Source organism: Drosophila suzukii, chromosome 2L (assembly GCF_043229965.1).
Source record: "Drosophila suzukii chromosome 2L, CBGP_Dsuzu_IsoJpt1.0, whole genome shotgun sequence".
In the NCBI taxonomy this organism is placed as follows: Eukaryota; Metazoa; Arthropoda; class Insecta; order Diptera; family Drosophilidae; genus Drosophila; species Drosophila suzukii.
Window position 1 is genome coordinate 6,247,301 of NC_092080.1, and position 22,135 is coordinate 6,269,435.

General features: G+C 40.2%; 1 protein-coding gene and 1 long non-coding RNA gene across 2 annotated transcripts; both read right to left on the bottom strand.

Moving 5' to 3' along the window:
• Window positions 1-732: 732 nt before the first annotated feature.
• Ccdc85 (coiled-coil domain-containing protein 85) lies at window positions 733-21,852 on the bottom strand. The gene is made up of 4 exons (XM_017090541.4): window positions 21,094-21,852; window positions 2,200-3,466; window positions 1,887-2,132; window positions 733-1,819 (listed from the first exon to the last, which is right to left on the bottom strand). The coding sequence occupies exons 2-4, from the start codon at window positions 3,343-3,345 to the stop codon at window positions 1,295-1,297; spliced, it is 1,917 nt and encodes a 638-aa protein (XP_016946030.3). The 5' UTR covers window positions 3,346-3,466; window positions 21,094-21,852; the 3' UTR covers window positions 733-1,294.
• On the bottom strand, window positions 5,278-6,104 carry LOC139352453 (uncharacterized). Its single transcript, XR_011603650.1, has 2 exons — window positions 5,689-6,104; window positions 5,278-5,394 (listed from the first exon to the last, which is right to left on the bottom strand). It is a non-coding gene; the product is annotated as an uncharacterized lncRNA (long non-coding RNA).
• Window positions 21,853-22,135: the final 283 nt, after the last annotated feature.

The following is a 22,135-nucleotide window of genomic DNA, read 5'->3' on the forward strand; positions in this document are numbered from 1 at the left end:
GACTTTTGTTTTTTTTACTGCATAATTTTAGGCTTCTTGACAAGTGATATCATACAACTACTGAGGAATTTCTGTGGCACCTTTTAAATAAAAGATTGCAATATGCATTATTTCTATTTGTTGTCAAGATGTAAGATCAAAGAAATACATAATCTTTTTCGTTTCATTATTTTAATCCACATCTTCATCGAATTTCGCACCTCCCTTAACGTCGTAAATATTTTCACACGCCTTTCAACTGATTCTTATCCGTTTAGGCCAACGGAAAAGGGAAAACAATGAAAGCAAAACCATGAAAGGTTGCATATTTAATGACAGTGAAGTTAAGACTCACATGTTCGCGCCTGGAATATCCAAAGAACCGAGACCGAACCGAAACCCCTGATGGATAATGCACGAATTAGCCGATGAGCAGCAGGGGCGAGAAAACCAGAACGGCCAAAAGTGGGTTGGCTTGCACATCGTGCAGTTTCTTGCGATCTTACTGAATGAATGCGATATGGGCAAATTGGCCGCGGAGAATCAGGTTAAACAGCTCTGTGGTAATTTACGTTTGTCTCGAATCCAAAAACCACGAGCATATGTAAGCGAGAAGGCGATTCTGTAAGGTCCAGCAGAGCGTAGAAAGCGTGTAATGCTCTTAGATTTATTACATTTTGGATCTGTAACAGTGAATCAGCGTTCTATACTAAGCATCCCCCATCTTAGAAAACCAAAAAACCCACCGTTAAATATGGAAACATTTGTTGCATTGTATTTCGAGTTAGCAAATTTTTCATGAAAGTAGTTTTCCTCTTGGCATTCAAAAATAACAGTCAAAGTTTATAATAAGTACAAAAATAATTTTGGGCATACTCCATCAACTGATCGCCAGAGTTACAAACTAATTAAAAAGAGTGATCCCAAGAATATGGGTCCAAATCAAAAATAATCAACAATTGCGTTGATTATTTGATTTTGTGGAGTCATCAAAGCTTAACAGGTCATATTGTTGACTCGCAGCCAAATCTTCCAGCTTTAAGACCAGTTAAAGCCAGATTTTGAAGCAGAGTCTTTTCTAGATGATAAAACAATTCCAATAGATGGACAATTTATTGTTCCTTATCTTCTGATCAGTTGCCGGAGTATCCCAAATATTTTGTGAGTATTCTTTCGCCTTTAGCGGTGGCTTAATGCTAAGGTTGTGGTTTGAACTTTGTACAATGTTTAGGGTTAAATATTACGGCATAAGTTAGCTTTAAACATTATGGTCTAGGTGTGTTAGCCCGTTGCTTAGGTTGGATAACCTCATCCCTTAGAGCGGCTCCAGGGCAGCTGGACCATGTGGACTGCCCTCCAGTTTGCGCCACACCACGTTGCACATCTCGCGCACCAGCGCCTTCTCGCCATCGTCCATCTGATCCAGGGCACTGCCGGCCAGATTGCCCAGCCGATCGCGCTCCAGCTGCTCCCGCACCTCCAGCACCTGGAGGGCACGAACCACCGCCTCCGGGCGACCAGCAATCGGTTCCGGCAGTTGGATAGCCGCCGCTGCTGCCGCTGCAGCTGCCACGATCTCCTGCTGTTGCTGCTGCGTTTGCTGCTGCTGCTGCTGCTGTTGCAGCTGCTGGTGGGGCGATGGTGCTGCTGATGATTTGGCTGGTGTGGCTGCAGAGGATGTGGGCGTGGGCGTGGCCTGCGGCGTAGGTGTCGTTGGCTGCTGCTGCTGCAGGTGGGCGGTGGGCGTGGTGCGCTCCTCCTCCAGCTGCTGAATCCTTCGCTCCAGCGAGCGCACATACTGAAGCGTCTGGTCGTTCAGGGTGTGGGCATGACGTAGATCCTGTCGAGAATAAAAGTCTTTGTTAGCTATGGGTTCTTATAAATGGTTTATCCAATTGTAAACCCACCTGTGGTATTTGCCGCTGCTCGGCATAGTTCCTCAACGCGGTGATGGTCTCATCCGCATTCGTGCTGGAGCTGGAGCCATCGCCATCATCCCGCAGGGCATTCCTGGTGGCGGCTCCGCAGCCGGCGCACAGCGCATTGGCCGCCACATGGGCACGCTCCTCGTCCAAGTACAGGCACAGCTCCTTCAGCTCCAGGTTGTCGGTGATGAGCTCCTGCTGCTTATCATCCAGCTGACGTAGTTTGTTCTATAGGATTAGGGGTAACAGGTATTAGTTTTTTGGAATATGGAGAAGGGTTCAAGGGCAAACCCACCTGGTAGGCGGCCACTTCCTGGCGCATCACACTAGCCGTGTACCGTCCGAATCTCTGCCACTCCCTGGCCAGCTTGCGACCCTTCTGCCGGTCATCGTCCAGGAAGCAGCACAGATCCCTCAGCTCCTGGTTGTCGTCCAGCAGGCGCTGATTCTGCTCCTTCAGGGCGCGCAACTCGTTGACCAGCGACTGCAGCTGGCGGTTCTGCTCGGCGGTCAGACGGCCACCACCATTGGCCGTGGGTATTCCCGTGCCGCTGGACGTGACCGAGGCATTGGGCGATGGGTGTTCCTGGTCCGGCTTGCGCACAAACTTGAGCATATCCTTCGCTCCCGACTGGTGGGACAGGTATCGCGACTGCTGCTGCTGCTGTTGCTGTTGCTGCTGCTTGATGGAGTCGGGTATGTAGATGCTGGATAGCTGGGGTATATCCGGCGGATACTTGAGGGGCAAGTGGGGCTTGAGAATCCCGCTGGCCGGCTGAGGAGGTGGTTGATACCTCGGCGGGATGGAGTGGGCGGGTGCCGGTGCCTTTAGCTGCGGGCTGCGCAGAGATTGCTGCTGATGTTGCTGCTGCTGTTGCTGATGTTGCTGCTGCTGCTGATGTTGCAACTGGTAGTGGAAGCTGCGACGCTGCTGCGATGGCTGCTGGGCAGCTAGATGGGGCAATTCTTTAGCGGATTGCTGCTGGATGGGCAGGCGGGAAGTCAGTGTCTGCTGCTGTTGCTGCTGCGTGGAGTGCGGCTGATGTATCGTGGCCACCGTCTGCAATTGATGTGATTGCTGCTGCTGTTGCTGCTGCTTTTGGGCTGGCGACTGAGCCGCTGGCGTTCCGCTTTGTTGCTGCGTTGAGTGTTGCTGGTGGGGATTAGTAGTTGCTGCTGCTGCTCCTCCTGTTGCTGGTAGCAAAGAGCGTCGCTGGTGGATATGTTGCTGTTGCTGTTGCTGCTGGTGTAGTTTGTTAATTGCCTGCGTCGTCGCCTGGTTTTTGCCTATTATTTTGTCAACGCTATTTATTTTTATCAAATTATGGCCCAAAGTGGTTGCTCCGTTTGTGGTTGCTGCTGTCGTGTTGTTAGTTAATGGCTTCTGCTGTTGCTGTTGCTGTTGTTGTAGTTGCTGCTGCTGCTGTTGATTGCCGGACATTTTCGTGTTGGTTCCTTGTTTGCCTTGTGTCGTTTCGGTGTTTCCCTGCCGTCTCGCGTCTCAGTCGTCCCTCTCCTTGATTTCCCGGAGTCTACGACCTCGGAGTCATATTGTCAAGTCACTGCAAGATAACAAAACACACACACAAAAAATGGGCAGGGCATTAGCAAAAATCTTAAGTGGAAAAAAAGCTATGGGCAAACAATAAATCAAGGCATTGCTCGGTGTAATTTATGCGACAGTCGAGGGCATGCCGCCAGCGCAGCATAATTAAACCTCCATTAGACTGCCGCGAGACGCTGATGGAAAGTGAAATGAGCATTTATCGCACCACTGGAGATGGAGCTGGAGCTGGAGGTGGAGTTCGAGACCGAGATAGAGACGGAGTCGGAGCCATGACATGCCACATGAGGCGGGCACACATCCACGTCCACGTCCTCGCCACGGAGTGCTCAACAAAATGCAACGAAGCGTCGCCAAAATGTCACCAGCACACGGAGAAAAATAGACCTTGCTCAGTAACTCAGTAACTATTCAGAAAATGCTAATTCTTAATATTTTTAAAATAATTCGATATCGTATAATTTTTTTTACAATTTCCTGAAGAGAAGAACTTAGAGTTACAGGTTTAGGTTTAACATATACAACTTAAACCTTTGGAAAAAATATTTTAAGAACTTATGGTGAAAACTTTATAATATTTTGTAGGTACGTTAATTTTTAAATTTTTTAATTTTATAAAATGTTTTTGAAATAAAACTTAAAACCTTTAAAGGTAATATTGCAACTTAGTGGTGATGTTTTCTTTAGGATTCTATTATGCTATCTTTAAGTGTTATAATACTTTAATGCAAAGTAAGCACCTTATATCATTTTGAAAAATCCATAAAGTTGTAATGTCTTAGATTTGGGACTTCAAACAACAAACTTCAATATATTTTAAGCTTAGAAGTATGAAATCCTTTAGAAGGACGACTATCCTTTGTTTCCTGGATACTTTTTGAAACCTAAAATGATATTTTAATGTGATTCTAAAACCATTCTTATTTGTATGGCACCCCCCATTAATATTCAATTCAAGCTTATTTTTTCTTTCTGTGTGGCGAAGGGAATTTGTCGTTGGTCTTGCCTTTCTGGCTGGGATCGGATGGGTTGGCGCTGAAGCGTCTAATCACCAGATGTGCGTCGACTAAACGGAGGCTTCCGCTTCTGGTTTGGAAACCGAAAGCAGGGACCGATGCAGAAAATCGCATATCACCGCATTTATATCTGGAAAGTGAAATTGTTCATGCTTTGATGGATGGCAGCTCTCTGGGGCAGGGAAATTGAAATGTTGCAGAGTTCGGAGCTTGACATGATTATGGTAATTTGGAAGGGCAATTGCTAGTAATGACTAGATAAGTGTTGCATCACAACGATTTGCCTCAAAAATGTTTTTGGGTGTTTATTTTTGTAAAACAACAAATAAGTAGCATTATAAAATTTTATTAAAACTGTTTTATATTATTTTTGAAGACTTTAAGCTTTAGGTTGATCATAAAAAATTCCATTATGTCTACACAGAGAGAATTATTCAAGTAATTTGGACTCAAATTGAGTATTTTTGTACTCAAAAATTCAGCATGAACAAAAATTCTCACACTGAGTGCAAAATACTCACTTTCAGTACAAATTTCTCAAAAAATCTGTACTTAAATTGAGTACATTTGTGCTCTTTTTTGAACCTTTTTCCTCAACATGAGTACAAACTGCACTCATTTTAAGAAATAATTTAGCTTGAATTTTAGAAACGAGTATCCCCTTTTCTCATACTGAGAAATTTCCAGCGCTCAAAATGAGAAACAAGTTCTTGATAGTGTTCTTCTAAATTCTCAAATTAAGAACTTTTGCACTTAAGCCCGGGTCCACCCATTTCCAGAAAAATAGGTAAAATATTTTTTTTATATTTTATTTTGTAATACAGTTACTTATATATGTATATACATGTTCCATGTTCTAGGCTATGGTATTTTTTCCCTTAGCTGTCTGGTCTAGCGAAGAGCAAAGAGGCTGAAAAAGAAAACGTTATTGTTAGCAAATATTGTAAATATATAGCATATACATAAGCATGAAACAATAAAATTAGAATGTTATTAGATGTACATTTAAAAAGCATTTAACAAATTATATGTATGTATGTATGTACAATGTACGTAGAAACTAACAAAACTAGACTGCTTCACGCCACTTACAATCACACATACATACATATTAATGTACACGCTTTAACAATATTTTTGCAGTGTTTGTTTATTTTATCATTATTTAGAACATTATAAATACAGTTTAAATTAAAAAACTTACCCTCGAGGTACGGAAGGGTCGCACATATGTCCAATTCACTGAAATAGTTTTTCACCTTTGTGTCTTGCGCACGTCTTCACTTTGCTAAATCACACGGCAAATGACAGTCACACAAATGCGGCGCGCACCACTTTACACACCCATTAGTGAGAGAGAGGCAACCACATACGCAACGAACTTAAGGCCGCTCTTGTCTCGTCTCGTTCGCAGAACGGAACTCTCTAGAACCAATTATGAGAATTATCAACTCATTTTTGAGTTTATCGGTTACTCATAATGAGAATATTAATTCTCAAGTTGGAAATTGAAGAACACATTTCCTCAAACTTAGAATTTTGCGATCAATTCAAGTCCTTTTACTTAAAATGAGTGAAGCTTTTCTCAACATTAGTTTTTTCCACAAAATTTTGTACTTAAATTGAGTACATCCTCAAATTGAGAATACAAATACTCAATTTCAGAACGTCATAATTTTCTCTGTGTAGAGGTCATGTTTTTACCAGTTATCTTTGAAGATATATAAAGGTTTCAGTCAGAAATGCCTTTATGATAAATTAAAATTAGTTGATAAAATGAGAACTACTACTCAATTTTACCGTTTAGCCTAACATGAAGATGAGAAATCGGGCCTTGGTTTAACTTCTAGTTTGCCCTTGAAGTCGTAATAAACTCTAAGGGCTGAGTTTATTGCCCCAGTCTAAATGGTTAGTAATCAATTTTATTTAAATTCCGCAAAGCGAACATCTGCATATAAGTTACAGCTGACATATGCCATAGATCTGAGGGAGTTTTTCCCTTTTCCAGCTACTTAAGCTGTCAACTTGCCCGCCAAATGGCCGAGGACTTCCCTTTTCTGAACATAAACATCCCATCAGGGGGAGAGAAATGACAACAGGTGTGAAATGTAAGATGCCCGCGAAAGAATTTACAAAAGGCGACCACTTCCACTTCCACCTTCCAAAGCACCAAACTCATTCAGATCTTTGGGGTATGCAGGAATTACAGAAGAAACCAACCAGCAAATAAAAAAAAGGAGAAAAAAAACAATAAGAGTCTGGGGGAATCGTTGCGAAAATAACAAAAGAATGTGGCGAGGGCCTGGTCGAGGTTGGGCCCTTCATTGTTGCACCCAGAGACTCGTACACCCAGAGACTCGATCGCTTGGACAGCCAGTGGGATCTGTGGCATTCTGAAAAGAAAACTTACAAAACACGGCAACAGTTGTAAATCATCGAATTACCTCAAAATAATAGCAATCGCTCTCTGCCCGTTTGGGGGGGCTGAAATTGGCCAAAAGCAAAACGAAAATTCAAAGCGAGAAAAGGGAAGGAATTATATCAGGGAGGTTACAATCTAAATACCCTTTCTATATATTTTTTGTTAAGTAAGACACAAAGAAAACAAATTGGGTTTTAAAAACACTTGATCTGGTGTCTAAAAGTATGCAACAATATATTTTGAATCAGGATTTCTTGTGCATTACTTTTATTGCATACTTTTAGACACCTTTACAAGAGATTTCTTAACTCAATATTGATTTCTATTACAGAACTAGTATATTTTACGATCCATTGGAAGTGTCTAGTTTAAGAGTTCAATTTGAAAAGTTATTAGGATGTAAGAAGAGTTTTTCTGAATTCAATCCAAATTTCCCAAAAAAGGGCAAGGAACATTTTAGAAAAAACCGTTTTTTATATAAACAACTAAATTGGGTGTTTAAAAGTATGCAAGTATGAAGTTTTCTTCAGAATTCAGTTCGAATTTTTTATTAAAAAGCACCTCAACACTTTGGTTCAATTTCATGACAGAAGGTTGATGTTAAATGTTACCAACCTCCATAAAGGGTATAAAAAACAATGCAACAGCTCTTCTCTTTTGGAAGACCGGAGGGAAGAATGGAGACTGGGGGGCCAGATCTTGAGTCACAGCCTCTACCAGAAAAAAATACTCAGTCCCGTTGGCGTAGTTTTTGGCGACTTGCGAAATGAAGAAACCCTCCAAAAAAAAAATACAAAAAAATTCGTGTGTCAGTTACGCTTAATGAGCACAAATATTGCTCTCGTTGCTGTTGTTGCTGTTAGCCCGGCTATTGTTGCTTTTGGTGTAGATTTACTGGCTTTGATTGCCATGCCGTGTGCAAGTTGAAACTGGGATCCAGTCCCCGTTCGAGTCCCCAGTCCGATTGTGAGTCTCTCAGCTCGATTTCAATGAAGACGAGTCTGGGTCTCCCAGTCGGAAATGCCAATACTTAACCCTCAACTGCCCCCCAGATCCATTCGCGGCCAGCAAATCTCCCTTTTTTTTTGGCTGGGCCATGAGAAAACAAGGGGAAACAGCAAATGAAAAGCTTCGCGGGCAGCAAATAATGATGAAGGAGTGAAATAAAAATGGCAAATGGATGTGGAAGAACATGGAATACTCTTAAGGCAATTTTCTAGATCGCATGTTAAATATAAGGTATGGAAATTTAGTTTTTAAACCCACTTATAGTTTAACATGCGTTCGAGAAAACGGATCTAAAATAACTAAATATTAAAGATCTATCTTTAAAGGGTTCCAAGGGTCTGATAAATGTCTGTCTTTTAAAATACAAAAATTAAAGTTAGTATTGAAACTTATATCTATTCTATTTAAACTTAAAATCCATTTAAATGCCACCCAATTTAACCCGCAAATGCTCTGTAATTATAACCATCAGTGACTCATTAGCTAGAAAGCCCAGATCTATAATCGCCTGATTTATAGCCCAAGTTCTTGGGCCCACAAATAAACCCCTACGGCAAGGGTACATCCATAAAAAGCCTTCAATTTGTAGCACATGTACACATACTGCGACTTAACCTTTTCCAACCTCACTCCTTAACCCCCGGTTAAGTCCCCCTTGCTTTCCAGCAAATAGCAAATCATCACCTGGTACCTGAAGCCCAAGCAAAAGTGGAAAGGGGCAAAATAATATAAAACAAAATAAATAAAAATGTACAAATTTCAATATGCGTGTGTAAAAGCGTGTTTTGGCCTTCGGCGATGAGTGTGTTCAACGCACTTACCGCCAGAGCATTTACTCTTTTATTTTACCTTTTATAATATTATGCGTGATCTGTTCCTTTCGCTAATAAACCTTTGAGCTGGCTAATAGCCAATGGCTAATGGCTGCCTTTGTTGATGGCTTAGAAATGGCATAGGCGTTGGCCTCAGTTCGGCTTGGCCAATAACAAATTGCCATAATTAGTGCCATTTTAATACGGGGTTCCAACTCACAGATCTCGCCCAGATCTCTATGTAAATCTGAATTTATAACGAGCCGAGACTGATTTGCCCCGAGGGGTCTTATTATGGTTAAGGGCTTCCGATTCTAAAACAGGAGATGGAAGGTGTCGGAGTGCAAAATTATGAAAATTACTTTTCCCACAACTTAGTGGGTGGCTTCTTCGGCTGAAAGACTGGGAACCTACAGCCAGTTGCCAACTCCACAATGGACAATAAAACAAGAGTGCCACATACACACAAAAAGCATAATAAGTTTTTAATGGGTCTAGCCATGAATTTATTTGTTATAGATGGCAACTGCCAGATACAAGGAAAAGTTAATGGAAAGGGTTTTGAAGAGTTAAACTGGAAGTTGCACGCAAGAAGGCGGGTAGAACAAAAACTGGTAGCACGATATGCAAAGGAAGTAGATCCTATCTAGGGTAAAAATAAATAAGCTACTAGGTACTTTTCTATAAATATGATATAAAAAATAAAATATAGTTTATCCAGTCACATAAAAACATAATTTATTATAAAAACAAAAATGATTTGCCAAAAATCAAAATCATCCGAAAACATAATATACAATAAATCAATTTCGCGTGATTATTATTTTTCGCAAAAAAGGCTCTTTAAATGTAATGATGAAGCAATTTTAAGCGAACTTGATAAGCTGTTGCTGGCCATACAAAATTGCTGTTGATCGTTTTTACATAATCTTATTAATCATATTTCTTTTGCCGCTTGATCATTATTTCTGCAAATGAGCTTCATCAACATAATTTTTTTTCGCTAATCTTTGGCATTTTTATTTCTTAAATATTTTTCGCATTGGCAGATTGGCCAACGGACCGTGAAACAAGTGTTTAATTAAGGAAATGCGCGTAGAGCCAAGTACGCAAAAAAACACGCACACGTGCAGGCCGTAATTTAATAAACCCAAAGTACAATCAGCGAAAAAAAATTGGTTAATAAACGTAAAGCCAAAGGGGGAAAGATAAATAAACTCGGATGGATGGATGGATGGATTGGATGGCTGGTTGAGAAACGCTCAAAGTCACTCAAGGTTAAGAAAGCTCTTTGCACACGCATACGCACTGTGGCCACAAATCTCAGATCGCAGGCAATGACAGCTTTTTGGCCTTTTCGAGTGATGACAGCCACGGCCAGAAACCGAATCTTTTGCCCAGACCGAGAAAACTGAGAAAGGCGAAAACCGCAAGTCATGTGGGTTAAGTACACTTACTTAACAACAATCCACCAAACTGACCGCGCGCCCAGACAATGAAATCGGTAATGAAAAGGCACAGGGTCTTGTTGGGGTTGTACTGCATATTAATATGGAATCGAAATGAAATAGGATGGAGCAGGGATGGAGACCACACCAAATAAATAAATAACAAATAAATCCAGGCTCTTACAGGAAAGTGCGGTTAATTATTGATCAGATCTTGAGCAGTCATCAAAATATACCTTCAATATAATATCAACCCAATTTTATATCAACCAATTTCATTGATATTTACATAAGCATATCATTATAATCTATTTTTTAAGTAGAGAGAAATTTCAAGATGGCGTCTAAAATAACAGTGAATTCGAAGTTCGGATTGTAGAATTTTGAAATATTTGGTCTGTACCAAAGTGATACTCAAGTAAATGTTTCGACTTATAAATGATAATAACATTGGGATAAGTCAAGGCAAAGCAAAAACAAAATATTCAAACAGAATATTCGTTCCTGTATCGCTTGTAAACTAAAAAAATAAGTTGTGAACAAAATAACCCTGCATTTATGCGTATTACAAGTTTAAAACTCAAATAATTAGCGACCTTATTCCAGTTTTACCATGTTTTACGGCAGGAAATGCCCCTCTTTCAATTTTTTTTCTTAAGCTTTGGTTATACATTTGTTATCCACTTCACCTACATGCTGTATTGCCACCCACAACACACAGTCCACAATCCATGGCGAATGCGACAAGCAAACCTGCACACCCACATGGAAACCCAAGAATATGGGAAATACAGAAAGTTTCCCGAGCGGGGCCGCACGCTCCATTGGATTTCGATTTGGATGCGGATTTGCATTGCACGCACCAGAAAACGCGTGGTACAAGGTAACCAACGCGTCTCCATATACACAAATATCGTTTTCCAAACGCAGATAGACTGAAAACCTGGCGAACAAATATCAAACGCCTTCGCTGCTCGGATCGAATGACAAACGACAAGCGTCGTCGTTAAGTCATACAGATGACTCTGGCTTTAACTCGGAAGAAAAATAAAAATATTGAAAAAAAAACAGTTTGGCGGAAGAGCGAAAATGTTCGTGAATGAAATGAATGAATGAATGAAGCGCAAACACAAAAGGATGCCTCCCATACAACACCATTCAAAAGACTCAAGACACAAACTCGCCTCTCAGACTGAAGTTCCATTTATCAACGAACTCTCGTCGCCTTGGGAAGATTTGTAACCATCGAAAGACGATTATGTTGCACGTGACACTATGGCTCCGAAATTCTTGGAAAATAACTCAAGACAGGGCCATAGAAATGGATACGCTTGAAATGCATACGCCTCGAGATTATAGACCAAGATCAAAAACGATTTGACTCTAATTTTCAATCGCTCGAGGAGAGGCCACCCACATAAAAAAATATTTTTCATGTTTTAACCAAAGTAAAAAGAAAACAACCATGTGTAGCACAGTAGGCAAGACACCCAAACTTAACAATGCAAAAAGCTAACGAGTAAAAACAAAGCCAAGAAAACAAAAGAGGTAGGGGTTATATAGTAAGTGAGTGAAGGTTAAGCGATAAGTCAAGTCGGTGGTGGGAATACAAAGGGGGCAGAAGGGGGTTAAGTTGATTACAAATGCAGCGGCTTTTCCTAATGAAAAGCTACAAACTGGAGCAGTAAGTTGATAAACAGCTGTGGGAATTATAATTTTCAGCTGGTTAATGGAAAGAAAAGGGCTTCTGGAAAGGGATTTTAAAGGGAAAGGTCTATGGTTATAGGAGATTTCCAATATTATCCGAAATAATAGCAGCATTTTATCAAAATTATTAAAATTAATAATAATAATATTTATCACTTTTGGAAAATTAGTCATATAACAATAGTAGATCATAATTATAGTTAAACCATTAATAAATGTTTTTAACTTTAAGAAAATAAGCCATATATCAATACTAGATCATAAATGTTGGTATGTTTTAATCACTTTGCCAAAATCTTAACTTAATGAAGACACCAAAATAGAGATCCTAAAATAATCAAATTAAACGGTTAATAAGTTCACCGATCTATAAATTCTAAAACTTGGCTTGCTTTCTCTATTAACCTTCCATCTTCTTGCAGAACCCGATCCCCAGGGGTCTAATAGCCAATAATCTGGTTAATTATGTGCTGCACAAAATATAGAAAAAAACAACCAACTGAACATAATTAATATGTATGTATGAACCTCTTGAAGCTCCGGAGGTCTCTTATCTATATTTTATTCAAGTGGGGCCTAATCGAAGCGACTCGAACTGAACCCGAATGGGCATCAAATCAAAGCCACTCCCTGGCCAAATACAAAATACAGAATACAAATCGAGAAACCATAGCTCTCGCCAATCCCTCAATCGGCCGAATACAACTTCCATTTCTCGGCTCTACGTCGTTATGGTTTATGGGTATCATTTGTGTCAAAGTCTGCGTCGCATATTTGATTTTTACGACAGTCGGGTAGACGAGTCTCCAAGTCTCCGGGTTTTCGAGTCTTTGAGTCTTTGAGCCTTCGACCGCCCGTCGATAGCCATAAACTTGGCCATTTCATGCGCGAAACTCCCAGCCAACGGCAAACACTTTTGTGCAAATTATTTATGCATGTAAATTAACAGAAACAGAAACAGAAATGGGCAAAAAACTAAGGTAACAAATGAAAACCAAAATGGTTTCGGTAACTTTCGAATTTATCGCATAACAAGAATCTTTTGGCGAGAACTCATTACCACGCCCACTGCAAAAACCTCTGAAAAACCGAAAATCCGGAGGGGGATCCTATCTGCAAGCAAGTTACAACATCCACATTAGCGAAGAACAAGCCGCAAATTGTTGAAATATGCTAATTTCCAAGAGTCGGCGTACGGAGAAACATTAATCTTAAAGCCAGCATCGAATGAGTTGAGTGGAGTTCTAGCCAAAAGCTAAAAACATTAAAAACACAAGATCAAGTCGGGCTTGAAAGAACCTCCGCCTTGCCCCTCTTTTTATTATTTTTCCCTTTTTTTGTTTTTTTTTTGGTTGACCCCGTAACCCAGTAAAGTTCATATGTACAAATATTTAATTATCATCTGGCTGGAGGCGGTACAAAAACATTCTTCATCAGCAAAACTAAACATTTCTTCAATTCAAATTTCTGTTTCATCATGCCTCTCTCCACCGCATATTTTTACCTTACAGAATTAATAGGGAAGAATTAATTCATGTATGCTAATGCCTGAATTCTTTTGTTGTCTTGGGCATTTCATTAATTTAGGGCTGCTGAAATTCTTTTCGAAACCCGATCGGCTACTTTCGATTTTTCGGTTTTGTATAGCTTTATTAAAAGAACACCTTACCTCTTTCCATAATTCACACTCCCCGAAGATTTTGAATAAACGTGGGCGTTTGAATTCGAATTAAAGAATGGAGAGCGCGTGCTCTATATGGTGTGATATTTGAAGATTACAGGTTACTAAAAGTGTGTGGGTGGATTGTCCAGACAACGATCAACCTTATATGAATGTTTTCTAGAGTTAGAAATTAATTTCAAGTGGGTTCAATAACTTGACTTCCGCATAGGTACGTGAAATAGGTACATGGAATACTAACAAAATTTGCTATATTATTATGAATTAATATTTAAAATCTTAGAAATTGTTTATTATTGTAGATACATTTCAAGTAGTAATATATTTCTTTTCTTAAGACCCATATAAGGTCACAAATTAGATCAAATTATCCCTGTTTAACCATGAGATATTATCAAATGACCGAAATCAGATAGTTCACAGTCTAAAAGTGATTTATACTTATGGAAGACCATCTGAACCCATATTTTACTTTCCCCTGCCATAAAAAGGTAATAAAACTAAGCCATAGAATGGAACTGGATCAAACTGAGATTGAGAATAGGGAATATCCATCATTTTCGAATTCTCTGGGATTACGAAACCCGAAATAATAATTTATGACGGCCCTAAAATGTCCTCGACTTTCTCGCCCTTCCTCAAACTATACCCATGGGTAAACTAGGCCTGTCTCACGTACAAAAGACGTGAAAAGGCGGCGAGGAAACAATAAAAGAAACCCGAAAACAAAGCGTTATGTAAGCATTAGCACGCTTTAACCTCCCCCACTCCCAGAAACGTCCAGAGAAAAACAGATCGGATCGTGAAGAGACCATAAAGAACTACGACGAACTTGGACGACCCAGAGTAATAACAATTAGCGACATGCGCAATAAATGCCTAAATACCTACAGCAAATAACCCCTCCAACTTCCCCCAACACTACCGCCCCATCCAATTAAATTTCTATTAATTTTTTACCAATAACAAAGCCCAAGCAATGCCATAAAAAGCGGAAACCATTAAAATGACTCTGAGAATCTCTTTTCAGGCCGAAAGGAAGGGGCGAGGTAGGAATTCTATTTCCTTTCTTGGGCACAAAAGCCGCTTAGAGCAGCACTTCTTTTGTGTGGCAGCGCAACAAACTTCCGGATTGAACGATTTATTGAAAGACCCGACTGCCAGGAAGGAACCGAATCGGTGGGTTGGCCCACAGGGAAAGTGGAAAGGGAAGTGTTACACGCCGCGGAGACCTGAAGAAATTGCGTTGCAGCTTTTCCGCATTATATTTATGAACTAATTAAAAGACAGTCTCTATACGGCGGTGACGAAAAGAGGCAGTATTGTATGGCAGGGAATGGGTAACCCAATACCAATATTGAACGTACACAGCGGGAAGTTATAAAATGGTACCATTACAGAGATATTTTATTGATAATATATAAAATGTTACCATTACAGAGATATTATGTTAATAATATATAAAAGATCAAGATCAATTTATTGTTATTGTATTATGTAAACTTGATATTGGGAAAGGAACAATCTCTTTCCTGAAAAATATTCTTAATGGGAGTAAGTAACAACGACAATAAAGCGCAGATCCACGGAGGGATATCGGATATGGATCCCCCCACTCGTGTTAAAAAGTATATGTAATAGGTATTTTCTTCCAAATTTTTTATTTCTACTTAACTTTTTTTTATGTCCCCCTTCACAACCAAATTTGGGATCCGCCACTGACGACAATATCGAAGTTTGATCGGACGTATTTCCAGAAAGATTTTATTTTTTACATCTTTGAACACCATAGTGATAAATAAATAAAAGCATTTATCAAAATGGGTACCACATCTTACCACATAATGGATTATTATGTGTTAATGATAAGATTCTTTTTTTTAAGAGTACCATATAAATGTAGTGCAAAGTAAAACCGTAACCATAGAATTGAGCAATCATGATTTGAGATCCCCTCAGATCGTATTTCGCCCAGTGTTCCTTTTGGCCACTGAGGCATGTCGATCGCTTGTCTTCGTCTTGGTCTTCGCAACAGCTGGAAGAGAGGGACTGGAGATGGAGGTGGTCAGTCGGTCCGTCGGTCCATCGGTGGAGTCTGTGTACTGCCGCTGCTCTTGTTTATAAATCAAGTCACATTAAGTGTAATAATAAACGCAGATCGAGGCGAACTTGAGCCGGTTCTCCGGTTTTCCGTCGATTGGGTTGGGTATTCGCATTGGGGTTGGGGTTTGGGGCAGCTTTAATGTCGTTCTGCGGCGGAGAATTGAATAAGTCATAAAGGGAGGAGTGGGGGCCGGAGCGCAAGGTGGGAATTAATAAAAAAAAAATCTGGCCAAATTGTGGCAACGCGTTCTCCGCTCGGATAATTATGGAGAGCATGCCAAAAGAGAGAGGCCGGCGGAGCTGGAGAAATGTCAAAACGTACGCTTCATTGCCGTCGCCTGTCTTCTGGCTTCAGTCTTCGGGCTTCTGGCTTCAGTCTGCAGTCTTCTGCCCGAGTCATCGTCTTCTGGTCTCTCGCTTTGCTAACGATAACGACAACAAAATGCTGATGGCACAAATTATAGTCAAGCAAGAAAGAAAAACGGAGACGGCAGACTGCAGTTTGGAGTTTGGAGTTTGAAGTTGGGAGCTTCGAGTTGGAAAATGCCGCAGCTGAAGACCGGCAGTAGAAAGCAGAAAGCTAGCCAGAAAGCCTCGGCTTCGGCTTCGGCCTCGCTCTTTCGGTCCCCAAGCCCGCTTTGTCTCGAGCCCCACAATTTCCGCCATTTATGACAGTCACAAATCGAGTTACACTCACATAGCTATAGCTATGGCTATAGCTTTGGCTTCAGCTTTAGCTTCAGCTTGGCCCCAACTTCAGATTCAGCCTCTCCTACAGACCGCCGCGTACTTTCTAATTTCTAGGCGCACTTTTTCCCTCGTTGCTCAGCTCCCTGGCTGCCGTTTTTGATGTTTTGTACCCTGGCAAATGGAAGGGTATGCAAAGCTATACTAAAAGGTATTCACTCCCTTAAAAACAAATAACTTTCTGCACTCCAAAATTGCACATTTGCAATCTACTTCTATGTTATACGACTAACTTTTTATGTCTTGATGGTTATTTGAGTAGAAAGATGTAATAAATGTGACACAATATCACTTAAACCATATTCAAAAGTAGTTAATAATACTAATATCACTGAAATCGTATTTGTATCTAATAGATTGATTTTATTGGATCGTACTTTTAGGATCTTTTTCAATACATTTCCATTTCTAGGGTACTTAATATTCGGAATCTGCTAGCTTTCTTTACCTACCAATATTTCTGTTGTCATTGCTTTCTGTTGTACAAACAAGTTTTTGGTGGTTTCTTTATTGTACATCTCTCGAGCGACCGCCAAGTGTTAATGTTCATTTGTGCATGCGATATTCACCAAATTGCATGCAATAGAAATTTGTTGTCGAGGTCACACCGCAGCTCCACGCCAAGTGAGCATCAAAACAGACCCAATGCCGCCCCGGATACCCGAGATCTCGGGATCCCCAATCACCCCCACCACCGATTCCCTATCCCCAGCATAACCATAACCATTCACAATGCCAAAACGGCAGCAGCGGCTGTGGAAAACGACGCTTTTGGAGGAGGTTTTCTTGGTAGCTAAGTGATGGGAGGTCAAATCAGTTACAGTTACGTGAGGCTGTTTTGGCCAAAAGACAGGAGAACGTTGGCCAGTTTTGGCCAGAAGCAGAGCGAATGGAAAGTAAAGGAGGCCTTTGGCTAATGAACCTCAAGTGGAGCACACTCCTCTGAAACCGAACAGTAAAACCCCGGATCCAATTCGAGAGGTTTTTGATGATCTAATGGCAGTTCCAATCGACTGATCTCATTTAAATTCCTTCGACATTTATGTAGAATCGGATCATTTGCCTATTACAAAGAGATGCGAAGAACTCGTTTGGTCTGCAATTAAATCGGAAAGTAGATCAAAAGTGCACAAGCCATTTCTTCAATAATAGTGTTTTTAGGTTTCGATAGATTCCTCAACCTAACCACTACTTACTAGCTATTATCAGTGATAATATAATGGATATACCATATGAAGAAGACATATCATTATCGTTTGTAAGCTTTCTTATCTGATTTACATGCTCATAAGAAGAAGACAGCTTTCTTATCTGATTTACATGCTCATAAGAAGAAGACAGCTTTCTTATCTGATTTACATGCTCAAAACATGATATGACGATCTATAGATCACTTATCATAACTTTCAACCGGTCCCGTTTTGATGATTTCAGGAATTTATACCAACTCAAGCTTGGACTTGGTTTTTCCTCTTTTTAAGCATTCTGATACAGTTATTCTGAATCAATTTTCCCGGTGAATGCTAAGAATATTTTTAGATTTCAGTAATTTAGTGGAGCTCCACTCGAGACGCCCCCTTGTGCTTCCTCGTGGGCTGGAGGAGCCACATGCTCATGGCCACATGGCCACATGGCCGTTTGTCATTTCCAGAGGCGCGCCAATTGCCAGAGTGGCCTGCGAAGCATTTTTGCGCTCTCTGTGTGAGAAAATGTGGCCAAACGGTTAATAACAGGGGAGTAGGTTTCGCGAAAAGGGGGGTTTTGTGGGGCTGGAGGGTGCGGCGACCGCTGAAACGGCAGCCACAGTCAACATAACTGAGCTTAAAGGAAAAGCATGAGCAAGTCACAGTTAAGGTCAGAAGAATAGTTCAAAAAATGTCACTCAAAAAGCTTATATGATTCTGATATGGGAACACTAGCACATTTCAGAATGGGGATCATAACACAATTCACCGAAACTAGTGTGTAGTACTATGAATTTTTTTATATTAAAAATTTTTTTTTTTTTTTTCAAATGAATTTTTTGTTTTTTTAGCAGCCTTGTAATTATTATGCTTCCAAACAACGAACTTATATTTTTAAACAATAAAGAAAAATCGAATCACTAGGTGCTTATCTAGAGACTTACATAACATGTGAAACATTTTAAGGTTTTATATTCCTTGCAATTTTTTATGGACACACTGCAAACAACCTACTTCCACCTAGCAATCCCACCGCCACTGTGACCCACCAGTATGTGATTCTATGGAGGAGATTCCAGAGACAGGAAACTTAAACTAGTTCTAGTACGAGTAGCTGGCTTTTAGCTTCTAGCTTCCAGCCGGGCCATAAACTGGGACACTTGTTGCGGCAACTTGGACACTCGATGGCTGGATGACTTGGCTTGCCTCGGCTGGGAGGCAATCAAACTGGCACTTGGCAGCCCCAAGATGACAAACACTCAACCCGAACCTTCCCACGCAGCAGTCACTCCCATGCCGCCCCGGCCACTCCCGGAAAAAAAGAGAAGCCAGCCTAAATTGTCTTAATGAAGAGCCCGCGGAGATCCGAAAGATCCAAAAGAATACCCGATGATACTGCAGATGGCGGCAGGCGCGCGTAAATCTAAAAAACCGCCCAATTAAATAAAAAAAATCTGTAGGTGTATAAAAAATAAGACGACACAGAAAACAAAATCACCAGCGAGGAGGAAAGAAAACGAAAGAGTGAGAAAGAGTAAGATGTTGGCGTGGATAAGCCCAAAAGAAAGTTTTCTTTCATTGACAAAAATTTCTTACTCGACTGGGCTGTCTTTTTATTTTCCGCCGCGTACAACGAACTTGGCCCCAGTTGGCCGCGGGCACGGATCTTAACCCATTAAGATGCCAAGCTGGGCCAGGAAATTCTTGAAAATATTTCCAACAAGCCTACAATTCCTTGTGCTCAGCCGTAGAGTTCTGACTTAAGATCATCATGACCTCATGTGGAAAAGGTAAAAAAGGGTACCCTTTACCATTCAATATTAAATATGGAAACACATTTAAAAATTTGTAGTTTCTATGAAATAAAATAAATAAAATACCTTAACGTAAAAAAAACGTATTGAATAATACCAAATTTCTGTAAAAGTCAATTACACTTAACCTTTCTTTCAATAACTAAACCAATTAATTGGGGGGGGGTTTTAATTACCCCATTTATTGTTAGCCTTTTCAACCTTAATAAACTAACCTTTAGTAAACTACATCATTACTAATTCTAAAAGATAGGAAAGTATGACTTTTCGTTTATTAAAAGTTGTTAGAATATCGTATCAAAAGAATATAATCCTAAACTTCTTTGGTAGAAATTCAAATTTAAGATAAATTTAAATTTGAAGATCATAACTTCTTTGTTTTTTTAAAGTTTCTTAAAAAGTTTAAAGATCAGATCTTATATCTTAAGTCCAGAAATCGTAATATTTTCCTAGTTAAATGAAAATGCATGCTTGAAGGGTTTTGTTTTTCGAACTTCTCCCCATTTTCGTATGGCTTTCTGGCCGATTTCTCTAGTTTTCGCGTTAATGGGTTAATGTTTGGCATTAGTTACAGTTTTCCAATACGATACACGAAATTGACTTTACATATTTCAGGCAGCGGGCGATGTAACAGGTTGTTCGCTGGCCATCTCTTTCCCTCTTTCGTGGATTTCGAAATGCTGGCGTCGCTGCTTTTACCTGTTGCGTTGTAGTTGTTGCAACTGCAACTGCTAAAACAACAGCAACAACAACGTGGATGCTGCGCCGTCGGTTTTTGCTGCTGGTTTTGTTTGATCTTGTGTCTTATTGTTGCGCGTTGTCGTGTATCTTTCTGCCTGTTATTTGTTGCTTTTCCTCGGATGCGATACCATCGGGCTCTCTCTTTCTCTCTCCCCGAACGTTGAATTTATTGGCGCATATAAATGCCTCAAAATTGATGTTATTGTCGTCCGATCCGATATCCCTCTCCTTTTCTCCCCCCCTTTTTTTTGTTTTTGTCCTGCTTGTTGTTTTGAAAATTGATTTTTACTCGGACTTTTATGGCCGTAATGTCGAAGTGTCCGAGCGATAAGTGGAGGGAAAACCCGCCTTCGGTTGGGCCAAGAAAACCAAAGAAAACCAGCGAACAGAAACGGAGACAACACAAAAAAATAAGAAGAACAAATAGGCAAGGTGGGCGTAGCGCTGACAAAGTGGGCGTACCGTAGAGAATAGAGCAATTTTCGGGATCAAAGGGAAAAAAGAGGGGGCAATGAGTTAATTTCGAGTGGGCCGAGCCCAGGGATTTTTAAGAGAATGAAGTGACGTGGGCTTGATACACGTAGAAAAGTGATTGATTTTATAGAGATCTTAAAATTCATTTCTTTAAAACCGAATTATAAAAAATTTTAACCTTTGTTTTCTGCTCTTTCTACAATTTGAATACCTAGTTTTTATAGAATAGGCGTCCTAAATTTATTTTTGGGGCAAAATAATATCTTTTCCTAATTTTAGTCCTTATTTTTTCATAATTCTACGCCCAGTATAGATAGATTTAAGATCAATAGCCTCAAGTTATTATCAATATCACAGGGATATACAAAGATCTAATTTTTTCCCGTGTGGAGAAACGTGGGCAGGGAAAATGGCAACTTTGGCCAGAGCAACTGCAATTGCTGTTGCCAATCTAACAGCAAAACTCACCTTTTCGCGAATGCCAGGAGATGTGTTTTGTATTCCAATCCAATCCGATGCCACTCTCTTTCGCCTCTGCTCCTTCTCTCCTTTCAAAACAAATCACAAATATTTGCGCATGCGCGACTGCGCATTCCAGGGATACAGATACACGCACACACACACACACACAGCCTCACGGGGCACTCAATTCCGGCGTTTGTTTTGCGGCTAATTGTTTAAACAGCGCAAATTATTCTTCACACTAGTTTTATTTGTTTGTTTGTTTGATTTTCTACGTTTTTTTTTGGCTTGGCACAAACACATTCGCAGCGCACACGCAGTCGAATTCGCGCACTCGCTTATTTTTCTTGTATGTATCTTTTATTGGCTCCAGTTTTCGAGTTTTCATGCCCTTTTCAAGAGCCAAAAAGACGCGTCGCCTGCTGCGTTTTCGCGAACTATTTTCGCATCGTTGAAGCCCAAAAAAGGCGGTTTGAGCCGGTGTTCCTTACATTTGGAACCATTCGAGTCATGTTAAGAAACATTTACAAAATGTATAAAAATACAAGGGATATTTAATCACCGCCGCGAATATTTCAAAACTACCGTAGTAAAAACTTTACCATAATTTATACGATTTCTGTACAAAAAACAAGTGAAAGATACTTGTACCGGCGATCTGTGGCTATATGTTTTAAACGGTATTCGTCAGATACTCAGATACTCGGACTGTCGGATTCAGATACGCCCGGTACTTGCTCCGTTCGCAGTCGAATTTAAACAACAGGTATTTGTATTTGTGTTTGACGTAAGTGTCAGCAAACGTAAGCAACGTAATCAGTAAAAAGGGAGATAGCAACAACGTAAGTGATCAACGTAACGATCAATTATACCGCTCGGCTACAAGAAATATACCATTTATTCAAATATACCAAAACACACATTTCTCGAGGGTGTCTTGGATGACATAGCGGAGACACCCTCCTTTTATATTGGTATATACTTAAGTTTACCAAAAATATATATTTAAATTCAAAATCAACAATTTCAGTTGTTTGAATTTTCTTTA